Raw genomic sequence first — 23,339 nt, forward strand, 5'->3', positions numbered from 1 at the left:
CTTCTGCGCGATTTGACTTTCCAAGTTCTGTTAGAACTCCTGCTATGGTGGTTCGATATTGCCCTTAGATGCGAAGGGACTTTGCAGGAAGCTCAACTACATAGAAAGGCCAGACCAGTTCAAGCTCAGCCCCCAATTCCCGGGCTAACTTATGAGCCCACATCCTTGCAACCGGAGCCGCAACATAGTCTATTCTCGTCACTCTTTCGCTTCTGTAGATTGGGTCTGTGCTGCGAGCATTCAGCGATGTGTTTATAGGACAGCATTCATAGAGATGCCCCGTTAGGGTGGAGCGAACTGGGTCGACACTAGAGCATATGAGTAACTAGCGGAGAGGGAAGATAAGATGATACGTACATTATCTGATGACTGACCATACACTCTAGCTTTCGTGTGATGTACGCTCTTTCCTCCTCGTAGTTCTCACCTGACCAGCTGTAATGGCGTCGGTCCTCGATAAGGAATGACCAAAACCATAGACCCCAACCTCTAGCTTGGTTCTTCCAATGAATCATGTTATTGGCTATACCTCGGCCATACACCAGCAAACTATAGGGCGGCGAGACAGGCAAATGTGGTCAGGCTGGCTGATGCTGCGCTGGCGGTTACCGCAGTCGAGACTGTAGCGGCGACAGCTTGGCCCAGGCAGCGAGCGAAAATGTAGAAAGCATTATCCAGAGAAAAAACCTTGCCAAGTTTGGCTTGCTCAATGGACGTGGTCCCAGTGCCGCCGCATTTTTTGGCCTACATGTGGCAGGTGGTGCCCCAGAGGCTGCGGACCCCTTGGTAGACGATTTCTACGCCTATGTAGGCGACTGCTGGCGCTGCGGTCTGAGGTAGTTCAGTACACTCGTATTCGTATTGAGACCAGGATGAAGGGATCCATTCGTTCGAGTGGAGGAAAGGTTCAACGTTCTGCAGTGCGGGAAGCAATCGTCTTCATCGCCCTTTCACCCATGAGCACTTTACACAAGCCAACCAACTTTGTTCTGTATCGCTTCCTTAAGATACCTTGCGAGCTCACCAAGACCCAACGAAATCCCGATGCTCTTTACAGTCTCCTGCGAAGCTTTTTGTTTCTCTTCTGGTGTCGGTGCATTGGAAAAGGCTATTAGGCCTGCCGCAATCACTGGGAGCGCAGACATCAACGCTCCATATAGCACTAACTTAGAAACACCGAAACACCGCTGCGGAGTCTCGACAATAGGTTTTTCGGTCCAGGCAGAGAATTTGGGTACAGTGGTAAGGGCAGTCTAAATAGAGATGGCATCCGTTCTCACTTGAGTTAGGTTGATTAGTTTACCTCTCGAAACCGTGTTTCGCGCAAGGCTACAGCTTTTTGGCGCTCAAGGTTTGGTTGCTGTTCTAGTAGTGCCGTGCGAGCTTTGTAGGGGGTGGGTTAGGGAGCAGCGATGGCTGAGCTAGCTATCGTGTTTAATTCGGACTGGTTGGGTAGTGGTGTTGTCTTTGCAGGAAGAAGAGAAAGGCAAAGATGACAAAGCTCTTGAGTAGTGGGAGAGAGGACTCTTGTGCTCCCCGGCAAGGCTATGTCCTGCAGTGCTTGAATTCAGACCATTTCAGCGCTATATTTCAGCATTCTTCTCGTATCTATAGCGTCAGAATTCTACTTCTTGACTGGTTGGTTGGATGCCCTGCTGTGTTGGTCGTTCCGACGTCAGGCAAATATTCCGCCTGAGAGCGCAAGGTTGAGTTTTGGCATGATAAGGAAAGAGGACATAGGAATATGAAAATGGAAACCTCTGGTGAATGATTCAAGGGTAGAAGATGAGAAGAATTGATACTACGAGAATGCTTCGATGCTAAACCGTTTCAGTCTATATGATGTCGTGGGGGTTGCAGAAAGACATGCTCTCTGCACATCGACGATCTAGAACTAACGCTCCTAGAGTGCGGTGGCCGTTCTTCATCTTGTGCAGTCGGATTCGGGGGCACCCACGAGGTCTTGGAGTATATCTACACCATAGGGTTGACCTTGACAAGACACCCGAGCATGACGAGAGTGGTTTCTACTCGAAACAAGCATCGAAACGGTCCATCCTAATGCAGCTAAGCGAGGATTGAGATTGACGCAGGGACCAGCAAATGGCGAGCTCCGATCCAGCTTTCGCCTCGCTGGTCCCACGTGCCTTGCAACGACACCCTCCTATCGCCTCTGACTGGTCTCAGATGCCTGAACGGGCATCGATCCTCATCATGTCTCGCATATTGCAATGGCCCAGTCGGTGCGTGACCTTGGGCGGCGTGTTCGCTGATGCTGCGCCTTGAATGGCTGTTTCTGGCATTCCCTTAATAACCTCGATACTTCGAGTTTCCCTGGTGGCAGCATCTTGCATACGGCATTCATCCCACCTACTTGTTTGGTCCTTAGCTGCGAGCCTGCAACACGAAGAGGCGAATTAGGGAAGAGCGAGGACAGTTGAGTTGCCGGTCCGAGAGAGGATCGCCCCGCGAAGCTTGTTCGAGCCTGCCGGGAATTGGTTGCTGTGTATCCAAGTACCGGTTGGTGCAGTAGAGAGAAAGGAAGGAGCTATGCCTGCCCTTCAGGAAGACCTACAAAATGCGGCCACGGCTGCCTTCCAACATGTCTCCTCCGTCGTTCCTTCATCTTTAGCTTCGTTCGACTCCGATACAATGCCCTCCGCACTTCCCTCGCTGAGAACGCTTTCGAAGCTTGCTCTTGGTGGTGTGCAGGTGCTGCTTGGATCTGGACAGACGGTTTTGGGAGGTACACCTGCGGCTTGCTCGAATCCGCAACTGAGCTGTCATAACACTACGGTTGTGGCTGATCTCTGCTGCTTCAATGCTCCGGGTGGGCAATTGCTCCAAACGCAGTTCTGGGATACGGATCCGGCGACAGGGCCGGATGATAGCTGGACAATCCATGGGCTATGGTACCTCCCTCTAGTACCTAACGTCTTTCAGCCATAAGAAAAATGAACTAATAATATACCACAAGGCCCGACCGTTGCGACGGCACCTACGACGCGAACTGCGATACTACCCGCGACTACTCCAACATCTCGGCTATCATTCAATCGTTCGGCAAGACGGATCTCCTTTCATATATGCAGACTTATTGGAAAGACTACCAGGGCAACGACCAGACGTTCTGGCAACATGAATGGACCAAGCACGGAACATGTATCAGCACGTTGAATCCGGAGTGCTACTCGGATCACAAGGCAACAGAGGAGGTCGTAGACTTCTTCCAGAAAACTGTAGATCTGTTCAAGACTTTACCTTCATATGAGGTGCGTATTCTTCCCTACTCCCGTTAGTCTAAAGCGTGGCTATGGAATACTGACTATATATAGTGGCTCGCCGCAGCTGGCATAACACCCTCGACATCCCAGACCTATACGACATCCGCCATCCAGGCCGCACTGGCTGCCAAACGCCCAGGCGTTTCAGTGACTCTCGGTTGCAAGTCCAGCACCTTGAACGAAATATGGTATCATTATGATGTGCGCGGCTCCGTGCAGACCGGAGAGTTTGTTCCGGCGGATCCAGATGGCACCAAGTCAACATGCCCTGCTTCTGGCATCAAATACCTGCCAAAGAACGGCGGTACGGGCACTCCGACCTCTGCTCCGGGAACAGGGACGAGTACGAGCGTGCCGACGGGGACGAGTGCGCCGGGGACGCCGTTTAGTGGGAAGGGGTACTTAAACGTACAAGTGAGCGGCGCGAAGAAGGGATGTATTATTTCTGCTGGGACGTGGTATACTACCGGGACTTGCGCAACTTTCACTTCGGCGACTTCTGGATCGGGTTTCACACTCTCGTCGTCCAAAGGTAAGTGCGGAGTTGTCTCTGGTGTGTTGACATGCGGTTCGAGTGTCACTGCGACTAGTTTTACGGCTGTGAATGGGCAGCTGGCTGCGGGAGGCAATGCAGTCTGGAGTGCAGATCAGGCTGCGAGTGGGAGCACCCAAGAGAAGGTGTATGCCGGTGGCGATCATGCTTCTCAGATCAGTATCGTTTGGCAGAGCATATAGGGCGTCTTCATAGTCTATAGATGGGTAGGGCATAATTTTATCTGAACATCAAAGCATTTGATCATGCAAAAGCGAAGCCGCACACTGCCAAAGTTGTGGTGCGGCTGCAGGGATGAAGCGTGAGGCGAGCCTCAGCAAGAGGGCAAAAAGGGAGGACAGAGTGCGCCGTGCCCGCGAACTCAATGCTAATCCTTCTACCAGCATCGCACTCTCCTCAACCACAGTGTAAAAAAGAAAGCAAAATAATGGTGCGACAACGACAGGATTCGAACCTGTGCGGCCGAAGCCATATGATATCTAGTAGCCTTGGCATTCGAGTCATACCCATTAACCACTCTGGCACGTTGTCTTCTGCACAAGATAATAGTTTTCGAAGATATTCTGATATATATATCTCTGTTATAAATCTAGCGTAATCACTATAACTATTCCAGGGACACACGCAACCCTTGAATCGGGGTGGCGGTGTATTCTGCAGGCCATTTTCGGGTGGAACAAAGACTGCAGATATTAATCACTCCTCCAAGCCTTGCAGTGCCCTAACATTAAAATCCCACTCAGTGCGCTCGGTCAACAAGGTCTGCAAGCTCCCGGCAAGGCCATCAGGAATCGGGTCAGTGGGGCGGGAGATCCGCTAGTGGCGCACGCTATCCGAGACCTGGATTGGTTTCCTGCATGTACATCGGCAGCACAGCATCCCATCCCCCAAAATAAGAACAACAGACACGCGCTTGCCAAGTCTGACAAGGCGAGGAGTGAAAGTGGACTGCGGGACTCTTCGCTTTCACTTCGCTCTCGAGAAAGTTGAGAGGGCGCGGCGAGCCATGTAGCCGACACCTGACACCACAGGAGACAGAAGTTCAGAATGGACACCATTACCGTCACCCCTAAGGGAGCCTCGCTGGCCTCGCCCAAGGTCGTCAAGAACTCCAAGGGGGCTATTGTGCCGAGCAGCCAGATGGCATATGTTGAGTATGGCTGCGGTGAGTGCTTCTTGCTTCTCGTGGGGAATTCGGCGCTGACACAGAATCTGGCAGAGCACATGCGAGACATGATGGAGAATGCCCGGAAGCTCACCCTCCACAACTACAGAGCTATCCTGCAAGACATCCACGAGAAGCCGAGCGTGATAGCTCAGACCCACAGGACGCCTGCTGCTGGCGACGGCCGGCCCGTTGTCGCCCTCAGACCCGTCTATCTATGTCTCCAGTGTCCGAGTGTGCTACCCGAGGCCGAGAGGGACCAGCATGTGGAGGCGAAACTACACTGCTTCTGTCAGTCATAACGGGGATACTTGGTGTGTCGGGCTAATCTGGATTTCAGCTGTCGAGTCTCGGGACGGGCACATCTACTGCGGGAATTGCCAAGATTTCATCTACGACCCTGACCTAGAGCTTCGGAGACTTCAGAAAGGTTGGTAGACACACTTGTGGCTCCTGGACGAGCATGGGAGCTAATGGGAATGATCGCAGGCAAGAAACGCAAGCATGAAGACCCCATCACCACCGACGAGGTTAAACTCATCGTGAACAACTCCACCTTCCTCCCCTGTCGAGCGATCGGGCTCCGCGGCCTCTACAACATGGGACAGACATGTTTCATGAGCGTCATACTCCAGACTCTAATACATAATCCGTTCATCCGGAACTTCTACCTCGCAGAAGGACACCGGACCGTCGACTGCGAGAAGGAGGCATGCGTGAGCTGCGCATTGGACGAAATGTTCGTCGAATTTCACTCGGTTGAAAAGACTGAGGGCTTTGGCGCCGTCAGCATGCTCCTGGGCAGCTGGCTGGCCGCGGAGGTGCGTTCTGTCTTTCTGTCCTTGAGCTTATCGTGAAGGATTGGCCCCTTGCTAACGCGCCCTTCCAGGCCCTCGCAGGCTACCAACAGCAAGACGCCCACGAATACATGCAATTCATCCTCAACGCGCTCCACCTCCAGAACGGCGGCTCATCGGATTGCGACTCCGATTGCAAATGCATAGTGCACCGGACCTTCTACGGAAAGCTCTCAAGCACAGTGACCTGTGATAAATGTCGGAATGTGACAGCAACTTTGGATCCGTATATGGACTTGAGTCTGGACGTTCGGAATCAGTCCAAGAAGCGGAAATTGAATCTGCAGGAGAGCAATGGAGACGACTCCTTCTCTCCGTTGGATCTGAGAGAGTGCTTGGAGAGATTCACTAGTAGGGAGAAACTGGCGGCAACTGAGTACACATGCCAGAATTGCGATGGTCAACAGACTGTGACAAAGCAGTTGAGTATCAAGAGGTTGCCGCCTGTTCTCCCTATTCATCTAAAGGCAAGGCACCCTTCTAGATGTAGAACCCAGTGGCGTAAAACTAATTGGGAACAGCGCTTTGAGCACATGAAATCCACATCCTCCAAGATCGAAACGAAAGTCAAATTCCCCATGAAGCTCGACCTCTACCCCTACACCACACAATATAAGGCCTCGCAAACGAAAGCCGCGAAGATGTCCGGACAATCGAATACAAATTACAACATCAACACCCCAGCTCATAGCATACCGTACGAGCTTTCCAGCGTTATTGTGCATAAAGGCAAGATGGACTCGGGACACTACGTCAGTTATTCGAGAGAAGGGAATGATTGGTTCCTCTTCGATGATAGTAAAGTCGTTCTCGTGAGCGAGAAAGAGGTCCTAGGCGCGGAGGCGTATTTGTTGTTCTACATGGTCGGAGCTTTGGAGGTCTGAGGAAGAGTTGGGTGGACACACCTAGTTGTATAGTACTATCTGGACTGGAAGTAGTATGGGCACTACCTACCTACATTTGCAGGTGCATCTTTCGGCGTTTTTTGGGGAGAGGGTTTTGGGCATCGGATTGACAGGGGGTCGAGTTTTCTTTCTCATTCCATTCTATGGCATACATCTTGTGTCTAGAGATGAGTATGGCGTATGAGGCTATGTCGTGAGCTTGGGCTCTACTGGGGCTTCATGTTTGTTTGCTTTGTTCGGAGAGGGAAGGGGGATGTTTTGTTTAGTTTGCTCCACTGATTGGCATGGTGGAGCCACAGATGTAGGATATTATTGCTGGAAGCGCGATATGAGTATGAACATGGGTAATGCTATCACTTTGCGAATCAGAGGTGGTGGTGTCATTGTGGCTTATGGATGGGTTTTTACAACCTTTGCCACCCGTGCCAGGCTAACGCTCTCATTCTCCTTCGCGGAGGGAACTAAAATGGCCCATACGACGACGCTATGGAAATACTGCGAATAAAAACAAACCATTCAGGTGACAGGGTTGGTGTCCTGGATTCACTAAAATGTTTTCGACATGTCCTAGGCACTTTCCGAACCATTCGATTGCCAAGAGGAGAATACAAAAACTCTATGGAGCGTTCAGACAGACATATCACTAATACTGCAGGATCATACCCGTCGGAGCTGGATAAAAGTATGGCAGCATGACCGCATACGTATGAGACGTTGCAGCATCGTCTCAGACTACAAGAACTTCAAAATACGATGATAGAACACTCTAGCCCTGGGAAGCATCTCTAATTCTAGAGTCGCGGTTATAAAGGACTAATTTCACTCCTCTCTTCTTCCTAGACATTCAAAGATGACCTATCACCTTTCTATGGAAGAGCTGTAGATAAACAAACCAGAAAAAGGGTCTGTGATTCCTAGATCAACTAAAACCTTGCTATGCTTCACGAATGTCTGACACAGCTGGGCTTCTCTGAAATCTTCAACTATCCCGAAGGGGCAGTATGATACCTATCAAACTAGAAATGGAAATCCTGGGCGGATGGCCCCCAAATGGCACCCTTCAAGCCTGCTAGTGCGAATATATATATTTATATACAGGGGGAGGAAAGTGAGCCTACCTCTACCGGGGATGCCACTAGATTGTTTTAGAAATATCATCAGGCCGAAAAACAGCTGGGCAGTACATAATGTCCGTAAAAGCCTTGCTATTTTGGAGTCGAGAATATAAAAGCTGATTCTCAGAGCACTGTTGCCTTCTACTACATTCCGCATCTCCCTGAGGAAGGGAACAAAAAATAACCTCGAACGAAAGTATGGAGCAAGCATAGAAAAAGCGAGTGGATTGAGAATACCATGGCTTCCGGATCAACCAGATTTCTCAACCCAGAGCAGAATGTGTGCGGAGTCTGCTGCCTCTTCCTTGGAGAGAAAAAAAAATATCAGCACTGAAATAGACGCATGGCTTCTGGATCGACCGAATATTCGGAATAGCGAATTCATGTCTGTGGACTCTGTCTTGCTCTTCTTTCGCCGATTTTATTCTCGCGGAGTGGATGAAAGGAGCTAACATGACGGAAATAGGAGCGCTAAGAAATCAACAAAGAATACCCTCCATGGTTACTCCAACCCGAGCATATGAATATTTCCGAACCCCTGAGTTCATGAATAGCCGACGGAAACAAAGAGATATCATGCGAATGTCCGTGGACTCTGTGTCGATCTCTTCATCGACTCGGCTCGAGGAGAGAATAAAATGGCGCAAAGTCTTCGACATGGGAGAACCGAGGATATACAAAACTAGTTGGTGGTGACTCCCGGGAGCTAGAATCTCAATTCACTTTTGATTTTGGAGTCTTAGGATTGCCGCAAGAATCGAATGTGTCCGGATTCAACGAAATGGAGAGACCGGACCGGACCTTTTGCCACGACGTAAGAACCCAATCAGGGGCCTGGAGCGGACTGTATTATATCCCGATGGGAGTACGTGAACTATTTTTTCGCCTCACTTATGGATTCTTTGAATCGCGGCGAAATCGAAGTTGTACAACGATACCGAAATGAACCAACCGTGACTGGCCGCCTCCCACGAAGCCGGAACTTTAAATTGCGATACGCTTGTTTGATGGAAGTACTCAAACCCGAATTCCAATTTCTAAACGGAATGCGTCTTAGAATGATATCGAGCTTTCATAGTCATGCTGCCTTGTAGCTATTGGACGCTTGGAGTGATCAGAAACAAGGTCTCAGCTACTTTTACGTCTGGAAATCCTTCAGTCACCTTCCCACCCAGCATCTCGATCAACTCGGAGAGTCAAAAGCGTCTGTACAGTATCAGCCATGGGGCTTGCTAGATCTAAAGAGGATAATGTACAAGCACATGGTGGCTTCGATTGAGCAGAACCTGAAGGCAGCAGCTATTATGTGGGGCATGAGGTCAAATTCAGAGTCCACTAGTCTTATCACTCCCAATTCCAAACCTGAATGAGTGGGATCCAATGCAAAACGTTCCATCCACATGCACAATGCTAGGGAACAAATTAACACAGGTGTCATGCCATGGTGATCCAATCGACCAGTCCAAACACTTCGTTTTAGAAGCCGACTAACTTTCCATTGCAATGAGCTACCCCGGGGAATGAAAATGAGAACACCAAACGCAATGGAGGTTCTAGCAGACTATTAGGAAATTCTAGGGAACTTAGACTGAAGGGTGTTGACGATCAAAATCTCAATGATCACGAGGCGTGACCTAAAGACTAGAATTTGAAAGTCATTTCCACTGCCGACATCTGAATGAAACATATGAACAGGAGCGTCATGGAAGCACTGCAATCGGTCCATGTGAATGATGAGATAAAAGTATAATCGATCAGAATATCAGAGTTGGTTGCTAAGATAAGAAAGACGGGTTAGGCCCATTTTATTAACCGCGGCGGAAAGGAGACTAAAAGACTAATACGAGCCGGTTATGTCCTGAGAGAACGCGCTCGAGGAGTCAGGAGTGCGCTGGGGGTTATGGGTTCTTTCATTCATAGGTGCGCAAAGCCTTAGCGCCTTTCTGCATGACTTCCAGAAGGGCGCTGCAGTGGGAATGAAAACTCTGGAGAGGTGCGTTCAGCTAAAAGTCTCAAGAATAGACCCCATGGAGCGCGCTCGATTTGTATGCCACATATCTGTGGGCAGCTGGATTCTTCCTACTATCCAGGACTCTCGAGGACAAGAACAAGCAAAGGAAAAGAGTACAGATGGACGTACTATGACAACACCGGCACCGGGAAAATAAAGGCAGCAAGAAATTTGGTGACTTGAGACTTGCCTACAATCCCTAGTGCTAAATCTGTACCTAGCCATGTGTTGGGGAGCGACTTACTTCTTTAAACCCTGGGGACAATCCCCTCGAGGATTAAAAGACGCTAACGAAATATCTCATGAAAGAACTGGAATCAAAAGGGAGGTTTAACGAAACGATGATTTATGTGCGCAGACCTTGCGAGTCCCTCAGTAATGCGAGTACGAGTTTAGTTCTCTGCCCCGCGAGAAACAAACCCCGCAAGGTGCGTAACCATCTAGAGCAAATTTGATGGATGTATTGGAACAAATTGGAAAGGCTGTTCGTCTATGCGTTACAATCAGCAACCTCACCTACATGGAGCTCGAATTGACGATAACTTCTTATTTGGCAAACATATGACAAAGACAGAATTGGACTCTTCCGCTACCCAAGCGGTACAAAAACAAATAACCTCGAGTCCATGGAGGAATTGGAAGGAGACGGGTTATGCGACGTAGCATTGTACCGCAAGTGACTAAAACTCTGCGAAACTATATGGATGTTCTCAGTGGACTTTGGGCTCTTCTGGACAGGATTCACTCATTTCAGAAATCCCAAACATAGTTAAGATATGGCTGTCGAGATCTACGTATGGTGTCCGGACCAACAAATCCAACTCAAAAGATACCTATGTGCGAACAGCATTCGGGTCTCGTCGACAATCGTCCTTCTCATGAGCCTGAACTCGAAAGCCAGGTTCTTGATGGGAGTATCCCCACGAAATTTTTCCCGGCCTCACCGGAATGTGTTCGGATTGGGTTCAAGCCTTGAAGCTTCTAATTCTGGCAACTAAATTTCTCCACAATCTTCCAATGTGGTGTCCTCCACGGCCGGTATGAGCGTTGACTCTGCAACGACTGTATGCAAGGTACGTTACTCGGGAAACATAGCGCTCGCCATAGTTCCCAAGGATAGAACCCAAGGGCTTGAAATCTACATAGGACTTCGGCTATGCGTGAGCTAGGAGCTTCGACCAATGGTCAATAATCTTATGAAACTAGTGATGCCGTTCACGGCTAGCGCTGAGACGAGTGAAGAAAGATGAAAATGGGACTGAAGTTAATTGAAAGGGAACGGGAGGCACTGGCTGTTGCATCGATGATGAGTAGCATCTGCAACAATACTCGGTGTGCTCGTGATGAGAACAGAGTGGTTTTTTTGATGGTGGCGGCGAATGGGAGGTTTGCTGGTAGTTATAATTGTAAGGGTATTGAAGAGTAGAAAAAATAGGCATTTTTCGAGACTGTGACAGATTCTAGCTATAGGAATTGAAAAGTAATGAAGACGAGAAAGATGTTGGATGTTGCGGTGGTCAAGCAGGGCGACTCGCTTTCCCGAGGTAGCTGCGCAGAGCCCCTCGTAGATGATGGATACTTCAGAATCGGGCAAAATCACTTGAACTTGAAAACCCCCTATTAAAGAAACAAGCAACAATAGCAAGCCAGATGTTGAGGAATTTGAGGAAATTGATGTCCCTACCATGGCGCCGGCTCCGCAACTCGAAACTATCCTGATCGATCGTCTCTCAGATGGCACTGTGCTTCTGAGCTACAATATGCCGAAGAGGTTAAATGCATTCACACCGCGGCAGTACAATGATTTGAGAAAAGGTCTCGTATGGGCGAGAGATGAACCTGCAATTAGAGTGATCGTTGTGTAAGTTCAGTATTCCTTACCATGGCCAGCTATCTGATATGCGGACTCGCAGCACTGGAAAAGGACGACATTACTGCGCTGGTCGAGCAATGGGCGGCGCAGAAAATACAATCAACGAGGAAGTCGCTGCCGGGAGCCGGCTTTCGGAAGTTCTCTTGCGATACCCTAAGGTCCTCATCGCAGCCGTCCATGGCGCGAGCATCGGCTGGGGTTGCACACAACTCTCCTACTTTGATCTCATTTATGCGCATCAAAACGCGTTCTTCCAAACGCCATTTATGCCTCTCGGTCTAGTCCCTGAAGGTGGATCATCGTACACCTTTCCTACGATTATGGGCAAGCCACAGGCCAACCAATTGTTGCTGGCGGGAGAGAGGTTGTCTGCGCAGCAAGCGTATATTTCTGGGTTGATCACGGCTGTCGTTGATTCCCCGACGACTGACGATTTCCTTCTGGAGGTTGTTAAGAAGGCAAAGACGATTGGACGGTATAGTGGGGAGGCCTTGCAGATGGCGAAGCGGCTGATGATGGATGCGACGGAGGATTTCGAGGCCAGGAAGGCGGCAGGAGAGAGGGAACGAAGGGATATTTTGGTGAGGTTTTCGAGAGAGGAGACGAAGAAAAACTTGGCAGTATTTGAAGGCAAAGATGTAGAAAGCTCTGACGCAATGCAATGAAATGTTGAAATCAGTGAGTAGTGATGGGAGACCAAAAGCAATTGCGTAGGAAGATTCCGATTCGTGCCGACGCTACCCTTATCGATAAGCCTCCTAAGGCCGCGGACGGAATTCACTCTCCACGTGCCACTCTTGGGCTTCCCGAGAGTCATGGCCTAAACATTTAAACATTCAAGTGCTCTCCTCAACCTCTAACCCACATTCGCCTTATAATGGCTGAAGGAGCTCCCGCACAAGGAACGGTTGCGTATCTTCTTCCTAATACTTACAAACGGCTAGTCTCGGAATGGCTGGAGGAGGATACTCCGAGCTTCGACTATGGAGGCTTCGTGGTTGGGGAGGACACGTCAGAGGCCAAACTGCTAGGCAAGAGTGAAGTTAGTCTAATGGCATGCTCTCGGAAATTGAGTTAACAAGAAGCCAAGGGCATAGTAGCAGGGGTCCCATTCTTTGATGAAGTGTTTCGGCAACTGGATTGCACGTGAGTTATCATGAGGAACACAGGAGCTGAAGAAACCAAAGCCTGACAGTACTTAGTGTCGAATGGCACGTCAAGGAGGGCGAAGCTATCCAGCCGATCAAGCATTGTGCCACTGTACGAGGACCCGTACGGAAGTTGTTACTAGGCGAAAGAGTTGCCCTTAACACACTCGCGCGATGCTCCGGAATAGCTACAAAGTCCGAACGTCTTCTCGTTCTCCTTCGAAAGGCAGGATACCAGAACATCCTTGCGGGCACACGTAAGACAACACCAGGGTTTCGGCTTGTTGAGAAGTACGGCATGCTGGTTGGAGGAGTCGACCCGCATCGTATTGATCTTTCTGCTATGACCATGTTGAAAGACAATCACATTGTCGCTGCTGGAAGCATTACAAACGCCGTCCGCGCTGCTAAGTCTGCAGGTGGCTTCGCTATCAAGGTCGAAGTCGAATGTCAAAGCATCGAGGAGGCAGATGAAGCCATCGGAGCTGGTGCAGATGTAGTAATGCTGGACAATTTTACCCCTGATGGAGTGAAGGTGGCAGCCGCCCAATTAAAAGACAAATGGGGAAGGGGTACTGGTGATAGAAAGGCCTTCTTGGTGGAGGTTAGCGGAGGTTTGACCGAGGATAATGTCGAGGGATACGTTTGCAGGGATGTCGATATTGTGAGCACGAGTAGCATACATCAAGGAGTCAAGCACGTTGACTTCTCCTTGAAGATTGTCCCGAAGGGAAAGGAAACAAAGAAAGAGAGTGGTGAAGGTGCAGAGGTTTAAGACCCTGCCTTTCCAACTTGTACAGTATCTATGAATACCATTACTGAAATGTGACTCCCTGAAAATTGATATGATTAAGAACCTAAACTAACTGTATCACTCGATACCGATATCCTACGGCGTCCACCGGCATTTTTTATATCTTGTCGGTTCGCAGCTCTCTCTTTGGTTAGCGCCATTGCGGCGCATCAGCAGCCTGTGACGTTCGAAACCTCAGCCTCAAAGAACGCGGACATCATCAACCCTCGAGCTCTGCCAAACTAAATTTCCTGCACCCCTTCCAATGGATCTATCGTCTTCGGGATCGAAACCAATCGATCGCGTTGCTCTAGCGTGCATCCAATGTCGCAGCCGGCATGTCAAATGCGATGCCACTCAACCAGTCTGCAACCGCTGTAAACGCGACGGAAAAGAATGCCTTTATATGAAATCTCGAAGAGGAGGCCTGGATAAAGCGGCTCTAGCACGGCGACGTATTGCATTGCAGAAGCAAGCTCAACAACCCCAGCAGATCGACGAATGCCCTGCCCAAGAATCGTCGACAGATTCTCCAAATAGTGGAGAGCAAAATGACCACATTATCGTTCCGAACTTCGAGTCACCAAACCTTACCTCTTTGAAAGCTCTAGGATCTTCTTTCTCTTCCTCTAGTCTTTTATTTCCAGTAAATCCTGATCGGCTGCTAGACCTTTATTATGAGAACTTTTACGTGTCGACCCCCATTACGCTTCCGCTCCGGTTTTTTCGGCAAAGAATCATGATGGGAAACCATAAAATGGAGCATCTACTGCTGGTAATTCAGTGGATTGGATCAATCTATGCCCCATGGACTTCATCCGAGCCGTTCTATCAGAAAGCGTACCACGAACTCACTGTGTCCGAACTTCCAAAAACAGGCTTCTCTCTCCAGGCCTTGCTACTGTTTGCTATCGCGCAACATCATTGTGACTTTCGCCCAGAGTCACGGAAAACGTTAGATGCAGCCGTTGCATTAGGTCTTGAGTTGCGAATCAACTCTAAGGAGTTCGCGCAAGACCATGGGGAGAGGGACCCAGTGCTAGAAGAATCTTGGCGAAGGACTTATTACTTTCTTCATCTTGCCGATCAACATTTTGCCGTCGTCATAGGTAGTGCATTTTACTCAATGCGGGAGGTTCTTAATCTGGTTGATCTCCCTTGCGATGATGAGTATTACGAAGCTGGCGTAAGTGTCCGGATTTTCTTATATGAACTGATGGCTAAGTGACCTAGCAAATACCGCCTCCAGTGACTTGGCAAGAATACAAATCAAGGGAGTTCGCTGAAGTCGAAGTGATCTACTCATCCCTCGTGTATCTATACGATGTTGCTTCAATTGTTGCATATATCATGCGAACATTCCTTGAAACAGGGGTATTTGGGGAAACTCTAATCTCCAACGCAGAGGCAAAGGTTGCCATATGGCAATCGCTGCTCCCAGCTTGCAAGAAGGATCCGTTACGGCAGGATGGAACTGTTGACGAGATCATGTATTTAGCACACATGATCGCTACTATGTAAGTTCAAAACTCGCCTCCCTGAAAGTGCTAAGAAACACTCTAGTATCTTGATGAACACCCACCGTCCCTTCTCTTCACTCTCCTACAGCATCGAAGAGCTCTCTGTTACCAGCTTCACCTCCCCAATCCCCTTTTTTGAGCCCCCACTACAAGGCCGCGGCGCACATACAGCTCGCTCTCTGAAAGCAGCAGAGATGCAAACAAAACTCCTCGCCATCCCTTGCGTCATGGAAAAGCATCACCTTTTTACCCTGTGCATATCTGCCTCTCTTGCCGCGGCGCAAATAGCAGCCTGCAATGTCTTGCTAGAAGACCGCGCATTATCGATAGCTCGGGATCGTATTCGGTTGAGTATAGGCGCCCTGAATGCTATGGGGAGCCTATGGCCCCTTGCAAAAAAGATGGCAAGAGACATTAGATTCATTGCTCGAAGGACACTTTCTATTCCGCAAAGAAATCATTCTGCAGAAGTCGAAGGAACGGCAGAGACTGAAATCCCAAGAGATGATCTGATCTGGCCTATCAATCCCTCCACACAAATCGACATGTATAGCGGCATAGTTCTGCCGATGGATTTGGATTCGTCGATGTATTAAACTTCATGACACACGGAACAATGGCGGTCTTAGCTAAAGCAAGGTATCGATTTCACCGCTTTTGAAGAACACGATCCGAAAATGGGGAAGAGGAGTCTCCCTGAGAACAGGGGATGCCTGAGGGTGAGGGAGGTTACCAGCGGACCTGCAGGAACCCGCTATTGATTAGCGTATTAGTTCGACTTACAAACTCCTCTCCAAATCAAGGGAAATAGAGCCCAACACCACCACAAAGTAGCACACAATCTAATAGCTTTATAGCCTCCTCAGTATTCCGAAGGCATCAAAATGCAATCCTCAGTACCTCCGCCCAGACATCCAAACCTACTTCTTCCAACCACCTGCCTAAACAATTCCCCCCAACATTGGCAAACCCATCATATTCTGGGCACCAGCACGCGTTATCTTTTCTTGCGTGTAACCTCAAGTCTCGTATCTCTACCATCAAAGCAGTTTAGCCACCAACGTCATGCCGAAGCAGGGAAGGCCGGCAAATTTCATTGGTCCAGCCCCGCGTGTGAGCGACCTTGACCCTTGGTGGGTCGGCTATCACTGGCGTCAGACATGGGTAGCAGAACTTTTAAAAGGTGCGACATTGCGCAGTAATGTAAAAAGCTCTAGGTTTGAGATGTTCCTGGGCATCAGAGAGGACATCGGTGAGGCTTTCATCCCGCTTTCCTATTTTGATCAAGAAGACCCAAATACGAACGCCACCGATATCAGGAATCTCGACTTTCGGTTCGACGGAGTGCTGACAATATGAGCAACTCGGATAAAGAAATCTCGGTGCCGAATCCGGCTGCTGATGCTGAGAAATCGGTCGATGAGGATGAGGTCGAGCGACAGCTTGAAGCGTTGGATGTGGTTGCTGAAGCGAAGTTGGTTAGAAAGTTGGATATTTATTTGGTGCCGGTGGTGATGCTGCTGTACTTGCTGAGTTTTTTGGACCGGTGAGCTTGAGATTTCGCGTAAACCTTATAAGAGAGAAGGAGACTTTGGCTGTTGAAGGGATTTCCCAGTCTCCCACTTGGCCCTCGGAGGCAGGGTGTCCCAACACCCTTTTCCAATACAACCCATATGTCTGCTCTAAGATATTTTCCTTGCTTAGCCTTGCTCAATCTGAGCAGACACCTACGGAAGTTTCTAGATGGACTCGGCGTTTAACCCTTCCCAAAGCATCCACCGATCTAACTCCATCTCACAGAGTAAACATCGGCAATGCACGACTCTACAAAATGGAAACCGACCTCAGTATCAACTCGACCCAATTCCAAGTCGCCCTCTCCATTCTCTTTGTCACCTATATTCTCTCCGAACTGCCCTCCAACCTGGTCCTTAAGAAACTACGGCCCTCACGCTGGATCTCCTTCATTACCGTTGCATGGGGAATCATCGCTACTTTGACAGGGGTTGTACAGAATTACGCCGGATTGATTGTATGTAGACTCTTCCTCGGTGCAGTTGAAGGAGGTCTTTTCCCAGGCATGGCGATCTACCTCACTTTCTTCTACACTAAACGCGAACTTGCTCTTCGAATCGGGTACTTGTTCGTATCAGCAGCATTGGCAGGAGCTTGCGGTGGTCTTCTCGCCTTTGCAGTTGGTCACATGCAGGGCATTTCTGGGCAAAGTGGATGGCGGTGGATCATGATCATCGAAGGACTTCCCACATTCGTCCTTGGTATCGCAACATGGTGGATACTCCCAGATAACCCGCACACCGCGTATTTCCTCACCGAAAAAGAGAAAGCGCTTGCTACAACTCGACTCACTCGCCAAACCGGGTACACGAAGAGGGCCACAGAGTTCCACTGGAAAGATGTAAAGGCTGGTTTGAAAGACTGGAAAATTTGGGCTTTCAGCTTCGCGCAGTTTGGAGCGGATACGATGCTCTACGGTTATTCAACGTTTCTCCCGACAATCATCAGGGGTATCAATCCTGGGGCATCCCCAGCACTCGTACAGGTCTTGACGATTCCTTGTTATACTCTCGGTGCAATCACGTATCTCATCACGGCACGTGTTTCGGACCACCAGCAAAGGAGAGGAATGTATGCTGTGCTACTGGGCCTTGTTAGTATTGTAGGCTATGCGATGCTAATTAGCGATTCGAGCTCGGGTGTGCACTACGCGGGCTGCTTTTTGGTGGCTATGGGTCTCTATGTCGTAGTAGGTTTGCCGTTGGCATGGCTTCCGACGAATTGCCCGCGGTATGGGAAGAGGACTACGGCAACAGGGTTGCAACTCAGCATCGGAAATTGTAGTGGCATCATGGCGAGCTTCGTAAGTCATTATCTTCATCATGGAATCGAAAGGAATATTACTGACTTTCCTCAGCTCTACCCAGCGAAAGAAGGCCCTCGATACGTTCGTGGTCATGCAGTATCCCTAGCCATGGTGGCGTGGGCAGTGTCTGTCTACGCATTTATGTGGTTTTACTTTGCGGGGGTGAACGCCCAGCGGGGAAAGGGCAACGAAGATCATACGGTTCAGGGTATGACTGATGAGGAGATCGCAGAGCTGGGAGATGAGAGCCCCAGGTTTGTATATACCATTTAAGCAGACGGAGAATGAAACATTATCTTCCATGTTGGCAAAAACTAATGGTATCCGAGACTCTCAACGGGCAGGTTCTCTAGAATTCACAACCGAACCACGGTTTGCTAGATGCATTCACAGTTAACTAGGTAGCACTATGGTATATCTACGGGACCGAAAGCACGAGATCATCAAACCTCAGACCTAACAATCAATTGCCACCCGTTCCTACTCCCGAAGAATACACTATATTAAACCCACTCCAGCTACCAACATGTCCGCATTCTTATTGTTATCGCGAAGCTCCTCTAGCATCTCCTCCTACCTGCCCCCTGGATATCTGACTTCTTTGGGCTATTGAGAAGCTTCTTCCGCGATCCAGACGACCTGCTCAGCTCCCTAGAGCTCTCAAGAAGCGCGTCTCCTTTACTAGGTGGTATCTCAGATCTCCTAATGGAACGAAAGACACCAACGCCACCACCAGCCCTAGGAAGCTCTTCTGCCGCACGTGTATCTAGCAAAATACTAGAGGCAAATAACGTATTCAATATACGAGAAGATTTTGAGGAAGCGCTACTTTGTGATAAACTTGAGCAGCGGATCATAAGTATTTCTCTCCTTTCCCCTTTCCCCTTTCCCCTTCCTAGCTAACAGCTTCCAGCAACCGCAAAATGCATCTACGACATCCCCTCCTCATCCCATATCATAGTACTAATTTCCAACCTTCCAGAAAGCACGCTGGTCGCTCAGCTTGCTGTCCTCGAAGGCTCCCGTACGCTGGTCTTGATGGAGGAGTCTGGATTTCCGCCGTCGAGGATACGCGGAATGAGAGGGCAGGGAAGCGGGGCGTGTATTGCAGTGAGGAATCTGTTGACACAGTTGGAGGTGTGTTGGGGAGTGGTTTGTGGGAGGAGTAAGGGAGTTTGTGAGGGTGGGCCGTATTATGTGCAGGGGTTGAAGGTAGAAGCGGAGAGGGGTTTGTGAGGAAGGAGTTGGGGTGGAGGTGGTACTGGGGTATCTATTGAAGGTTTGGGGGATTGATAAGGTCTTGAAACGCGGAAATGTTTTTAAGCAAACACTGTAAGACAAACTAGAGCTGGTTGTCTAGTGCCCATTAATTGTCTACTGTGATTACAAAATATTCGACATCTTTAAGTCACCCTCACACCCAGTCAACTCCGCTGAACTGCGCAGACTATACATCGTCTCCTCGTCATCCTCCCCCTCCCTCTCCCTTTCATCCATACTGTTCACCAACACCTGACTCTCCTCATCCTGAGGAACCTTCACCTTGGCGTTCTGACCTATTTCCGTCTCCAAAGCCCCCATAAACCACATCGCAACGAACCAGAATATCCCTCCAACAACCGCAGGCAGTATCAGAACCATCCACGCAATCGCCACAATAGGTGCGTACTCCGGCCACCATTCATCACGTAGACTCTTATTCCACCGCGCAAGGATACAATCCGTCAATGCCCTAAGGAAGGCAGAGCATGCGCAGACGAAGGGTAAAATGTTGAAGATGGTGATAGCCCACCAGTTCGGCGGTGCAATGTGGGGATTGTTTGGGCAATTGCAGGCGGTTGGGTAATGTAGTATTGTGTCTTGGATGCGGAACCCGAAGGCGATGCAAATGGGAGTGATGAGAAATATTGCGCAAATTAATCGCTTAGCGCGGACATCGGGTGGGGTATTTGAAGGTGTTAGAGTGTCTTGGGTATTGATAGCTTCCTCGGAGGAGGTGAGCTGTGTAACGGAAGCTCGGTCTTCTAGTGTGGCATTTGAAGGTGTTGGTGTGTCCAGGTCATTAACATCGTTCTCGGAATCGGTGGGTTCTGTAGCGGAAGCTCGATGGTCGAGGCTTGTGTGTACGACTATTTCGAGGAAAAAAGAGAGAACAATGATAGTAATTGACAACGTGACGGTGTTAATGCTCAGGCGTCCACTTTCGATATTGTGGAGTTCGTTCAGGCACTTAGTGCTTAAACAATTGCTTACGAGACCGAGATCAGACATGATCTTGTTGGGACTATATTAAGCAGTGGTTTCGCGAGAAATAGTATGCGGAATGACTGAAGTGCTAGCGAGAGGCGGGCTTAATATGAACAGGTTGTGAAAAAAGGCATCCATCATAGCGGAGCAAGGCGGTACGTTGGCGCCTTGAAGGTTCATCAAGGCTCATTCAAGTGTGGAACGTGGATGCGGTAGTTAATGTTGAGCGGTCTGATGTTGTGTGCCAGCGTTCCCAACCGTACGTACTACGACTCGTAGATACGTGAACGTAGCAGTCACGTGAGCCGTTGAAACGTAGGAGGAGTGTGAGCCGTAAGAGCCGTAACGTACGTAGGAGCCAGCTCCCATTACAGACTGTAATACGTCTTAGAGAGACAATATTTCCTAGTAATATAAGGTCTTATTAGACAGCTATAGGGACATGTTAGAAAAGTGTTTAAAGTTATATTTTTAAAGTAATAATTAAGTAAAAACTCTATAGTTTATATAATAATTAAAAAGCTAGTAAAAAAAGAATTAAGGCGTAAGATCTTATAATTTTAGTTAAGAATTATAATTACTTATAAACTTACTTATTATAAGCTAAATGTTCTAGTTCTTTTAGCATAGCAGGTGTACAGCCTTATCTTAAGAATTCTTTTAAGCTAGCTTTTTCTACTAAACTAGGGTTACTTATTATGCTAGTTCTTGTTAACTTACTTAATTAAAGTTCTTATTATTAAAGTTTTTAGTTTTCTTTTATAATAGTACACTATCTAATAGTTTTTTAGCTTTTATAAAAAAGTACTTAGATAACTTTACTTTTAATAATAAAGTATTATTTACTATTAAGTAGAATAATGTTTAGATAAGAAATAAAAAGTTAAAGCTAAAAAAGCTTAAATACTAAGTAAAGCATAAAAGCTAATTATATAGTAATTATTAATTATTCTAGATATAGCTTTATAAAGCTAATTTAGTATATAATAATAAAAAAAACACTTCTAGAATAAAGTTATAGCTTTATAAAAGGTGCTACACTAAAGGTAATTATAAAAAGGTAAAGAAAGTTAATAGTTACACTTATATTATCTACTACCTTAGAAAAAAGCACTAGATAAATGTTAGTAAAAGAAGTAAAAGTGCTTTTTTACTTAATAAGCTAAAAAAAATTTTAAGTTTATTTAAAGCAGCTTATAAAGTTATAGGCTTATTATATATTATTTTTTATAGTATTTAGTAGAAAGAAGCTTTATAAGTAGTAGTTATTAACTAAGTAATACTTTATAATATTTTTTTTATATAGCATTATTAGTAAAACTTTAAAGCATTATTACTTAAAATAAAGCTAATTTTCTTACTACTCTTTTAGCGTCTAACACTACATATTTATCTTATATGTAGTAGGGATATACGCAGCAGAAGCAGGAGATTTAAATAATGCTAAAAATAGCCTAAAGTAAAATTATATTAAGCATTAATATATAGACTTCTTTAAACTACCTCTTTTTCTTAGGTGTAGTGTTGCACTTTATTAGTAGGTGTACTTTAGCTTATTAGTTTAGCATTTTAGCATTTTTTATTAAACTAAACACTAACTAATAATACTATGTAGATGTTAACTACTAACACTATAACATCTTAATTAGCTTTTATAACTTATATAGTAACTATACTAAAGTAAATTAAGTGCTAGAGATTATTAAAGTTATTAATAACTTTAAAATTATGTTAAAATTTTATTATTTAGTAGCTAATAATATGTTAAATAATAATAATAAAACTATCTTTACTCTTGCCTAACATCTTAATATGCCCCTTACCTTTAAGCACTGTATACACTGCGCTAGCTATACAATCTAGCTAGTAGTAAAAGCAGTTATTTATAGTAAAAAAATAAGCGCTTTTAAAGTAAAGCTTACTTAAGTAACTTCTTAGAAATAATTTAACCTTTATTACTACTATAAAGTTATTAAAAAACTTTATAATTTTATAAATATAGTGCTAGTATTATATAAATAATAAAAAGCTTTTATAACTTTTTAGGCTACTTTTAATAATAATAACTCTTTTTAGAGCTTTAAAACGCTTAATCTTATATAAGATAGTAGTATACACTAGTACAGCATTTATCTTATACTTCTTTGCTATTTTAAGCTTAAAGACACTATTACTAAGTTTATATATAAGTAAAGAAGTATTAATAATAACTTTATAAACTTTACTATTTTTAGTAACTTTACTTTTACTAAAGTTATTACTAAAAATAAATAAAAAAAGGTTAATTACTTTTATAAGTTTTTTAAAGTTTTTTACTTTATAATAAAACGCTTTAAGAGTAACAGCTTTTATAGCTCTTTTTAAATATTTATTATTAACTTATAACACTTTTATACTAAGCTCTTATATATAAGTAATAAACTTAAAAGTAAAAGTAATAATTACTACTTTAAATCTAGTATAGCATTTAGCACAGAGAAGTTACTTATATACTAAAAAAAGTTTATTATTAAGCTACTTATATTTTATTACTATATAGTAATAATTTTAAACTTTTAACTTTATCTTATTTAGTTTAAAAACTACTAAAGAAAGCACCTTATATAGCATAAAAAAGCTAAAGCTTTAATAAAAGCTATTTTTTAAAAGTATGTTAATGCAAAATCTAAGGCTAAAGCTAATAATAATAATATTACCTAGAAGCCTACATAACATAAGTTACCTAGTAGTAACTATTATAATAAAAGCTTTAAAAAAACTTTTTTTATTAACATAAGCCTCCTTACTAGCAGCTGCTTATATAAAAAGTAGTAGAAAATAACAGAGTTGCAGTAGTACTATAATAGCTACTATAAAGATGTTACTATAGCTAATAATAATAGCCCTTTATTTACTAACTTTTTTACTTTACACTATATAAAATTACTTTTAACTTCTTATTTATCTCTTTTATAAGCTATAATTATAAGAGGTTTTTTTTTAAAAGT

General features: G+C 46.2%; 8 protein-coding genes and 1 non-coding gene across 9 annotated transcripts; 6 read left to right on the forward strand and 3 right to left on the reverse strand.

The window, feature by feature from the left end:
- Positions 1 to 64: 64 nt before the first annotated feature.
- On the reverse strand, positions 65 to 527 carry BDR25DRAFT_226239 (uncharacterized protein; the record flags this gene model as incomplete). Its single annotated transcript, XM_033685196.1, has 2 exons — positions 65 to 308; positions 358 to 527. Coding segments are annotated over 2 exons (414 nt in total), but the record flags the coding sequence as incomplete, so codon positions are not given.
- Positions 528 to 2,652: 2,125 nt separating this feature from the next.
- BDR25DRAFT_226093 (ribonuclease T2) lies at positions 2,653 to 4,019 on the forward strand (the record flags this gene model as incomplete). Its single annotated transcript, XM_033685193.1, has 3 exons — positions 2,653 to 2,912; positions 2,978 to 3,272; positions 3,336 to 4,019. The coding sequence occupies 3 exons, from the start codon at positions 2,653 to 2,655 to the stop codon at positions 4,017 to 4,019; spliced, it is 1,239 nt and encodes a 412-aa protein (XP_033547202.1).
- Positions 4,020 to 4,270: 251 nt separating this feature from the next.
- Positions 4,271 to 4,368, reverse strand: BDR25DRAFT_t26. The gene has a single exon. It is a non-coding gene; the product is annotated as a tRNA-Ser (tRNA).
- Positions 4,369 to 4,710: 342 nt separating this feature from the next.
- BDR25DRAFT_334435 (ubiquitin carboxyl-terminal hydrolase-like protein 22) lies at positions 4,711 to 7,115 on the forward strand. The gene is made up of 6 exons (XM_033692931.1): positions 4,711 to 5,002; positions 5,057 to 5,293; positions 5,343 to 5,432; positions 5,492 to 5,823; positions 5,892 to 6,326; positions 6,381 to 7,115. The coding sequence occupies exons 1-6, from the start codon at positions 4,885 to 4,887 to the stop codon at positions 6,741 to 6,743; spliced, it is 1,575 nt and encodes a 524-aa protein (XP_033547203.1). The 5' UTR covers positions 4,711 to 4,884; the 3' UTR covers positions 6,744 to 7,115.
- Positions 7,116 to 7,614: 499 nt separating this feature from the next.
- On the forward strand, positions 7,615 to 10,553 carry BDR25DRAFT_355478 (uncharacterized protein; the record flags this gene model as incomplete). Its single annotated transcript, XM_033695462.1, has 17 exons — positions 7,615 to 7,643; positions 7,725 to 7,836; positions 7,904 to 7,953; positions 8,046 to 8,268; positions 8,315 to 8,564; positions 8,590 to 8,693; positions 8,746 to 8,956; positions 8,998 to 9,144; positions 9,198 to 9,352; positions 9,411 to 9,508; positions 9,535 to 9,578; positions 9,618 to 9,650; positions 9,743 to 9,872; positions 9,913 to 9,939; positions 9,986 to 10,064; positions 10,175 to 10,285; positions 10,335 to 10,553. The coding sequence occupies 17 exons, from the start codon at positions 7,615 to 7,617 to the stop codon at positions 10,551 to 10,553; spliced, it is 2,022 nt and encodes a 673-aa protein (XP_033547204.1).
- A 1,428-nt stretch (positions 10,554 to 11,981) lies between these two features.
- Positions 11,982 to 12,435, forward strand: BDR25DRAFT_303883 (ClpP/crotonase). Its single transcript, XM_033690096.1, has one exon. It carries the CDS (start codon positions 12,030 to 12,032, stop codon positions 12,426 to 12,428), a length of 399 nt encoding a protein of 132 aa, XP_033547205.1. The 5' UTR covers positions 11,982 to 12,029; the 3' UTR covers positions 12,429 to 12,435.
- Positions 12,436 to 12,640: 205 nt separating this feature from the next.
- On the forward strand, positions 12,641 to 16,023 carry BDR25DRAFT_287260 (uncharacterized protein; the record flags this gene model as incomplete). Its single annotated transcript, XM_033688310.1, has 5 exons — positions 12,641 to 12,809; positions 13,031 to 13,575; positions 14,252 to 14,890; positions 14,938 to 15,221; positions 15,268 to 16,023. 5 exons carry the CDS (start codon positions 12,641 to 12,643, stop codon positions 15,818 to 15,820), a joined length of 2,190 nt encoding a protein of 729 aa, XP_033547206.1. The 3' UTR covers positions 15,821 to 16,023.
- A 442-nt stretch (positions 16,024 to 16,465) lies between these two features.
- BDR25DRAFT_369537 (MFS general substrate transporter) lies at positions 16,466 to 18,378 on the forward strand (the record flags this gene model as incomplete). The annotated part of the gene is made up of 3 exons (XM_033697103.1): positions 16,466 to 16,770; positions 17,025 to 18,102; positions 18,157 to 18,378. Exons 1-3 carry the CDS (start codon positions 16,580 to 16,582, stop codon positions 18,376 to 18,378), a joined length of 1,491 nt encoding a protein of 496 aa, XP_033547207.1. The 5' UTR covers positions 16,466 to 16,579.
- A 1,110-nt stretch (positions 18,379 to 19,488) lies between these two features.
- BDR25DRAFT_343124 (uncharacterized protein) lies at positions 19,489 to 20,579 on the reverse strand (the record flags this gene model as incomplete). Its single annotated transcript, XM_033693799.1, has 1 exon — positions 19,489 to 20,579. The coding sequence occupies exon 1, from the start codon at positions 20,374 to 20,376 to the stop codon at positions 19,489 to 19,491; it is 888 nt and encodes a 295-aa protein (XP_033547208.1). The 5' UTR covers positions 20,377 to 20,579.
- Between the last annotated feature and the right edge of the window lie 2,760 nt (positions 20,580 to 23,339).

The sequence above is a fragment of the Lindgomyces ingoldianus genome (assembly GCF_010093535.1).
Source record: "Lindgomyces ingoldianus strain ATCC 200398 unplaced genomic scaffold BDR25scaffold_17, whole genome shotgun sequence".
NCBI lineage: Eukaryota > Fungi > Ascomycota > Dothideomycetes > Pleosporales > Lindgomycetaceae > Lindgomyces > Lindgomyces ingoldianus.

What these genes read in the sequence shown, in the direction of transcription:
- BDR25DRAFT_334435 (XM_033692931.1), top strand. Translation starts at nt 4,885, where the DNA reads ATGGACACCATTACCGTCACCCCTAAGGGAGCCTCGCTGGCCTCGCCC. An exon ending in GCTTCGGAGACTTCAGAAAG is followed by an intron (nt 5,433 to 5,491) that starts GTTGGTAGACAC and finishes GAATGATCGCAG; the next exon opens with GCAAGAAACGCAAGCATGAA. An exon ending in GCAGCTGGCTGGCCGCGGAG is followed by an intron (nt 5,824 to 5,891) that starts GTGCGTTCTGTC and finishes GCGCCCTTCCAG; the next exon opens with GCCCTCGCAGGCTACCAACA.
- BDR25DRAFT_303883 (XM_033690096.1), top strand. Translation starts at nt 12,030, where the DNA reads ATGCCTCTCGGTCTAGTCCCTGAAGGTGGATCATCGTACACCTTTCCT.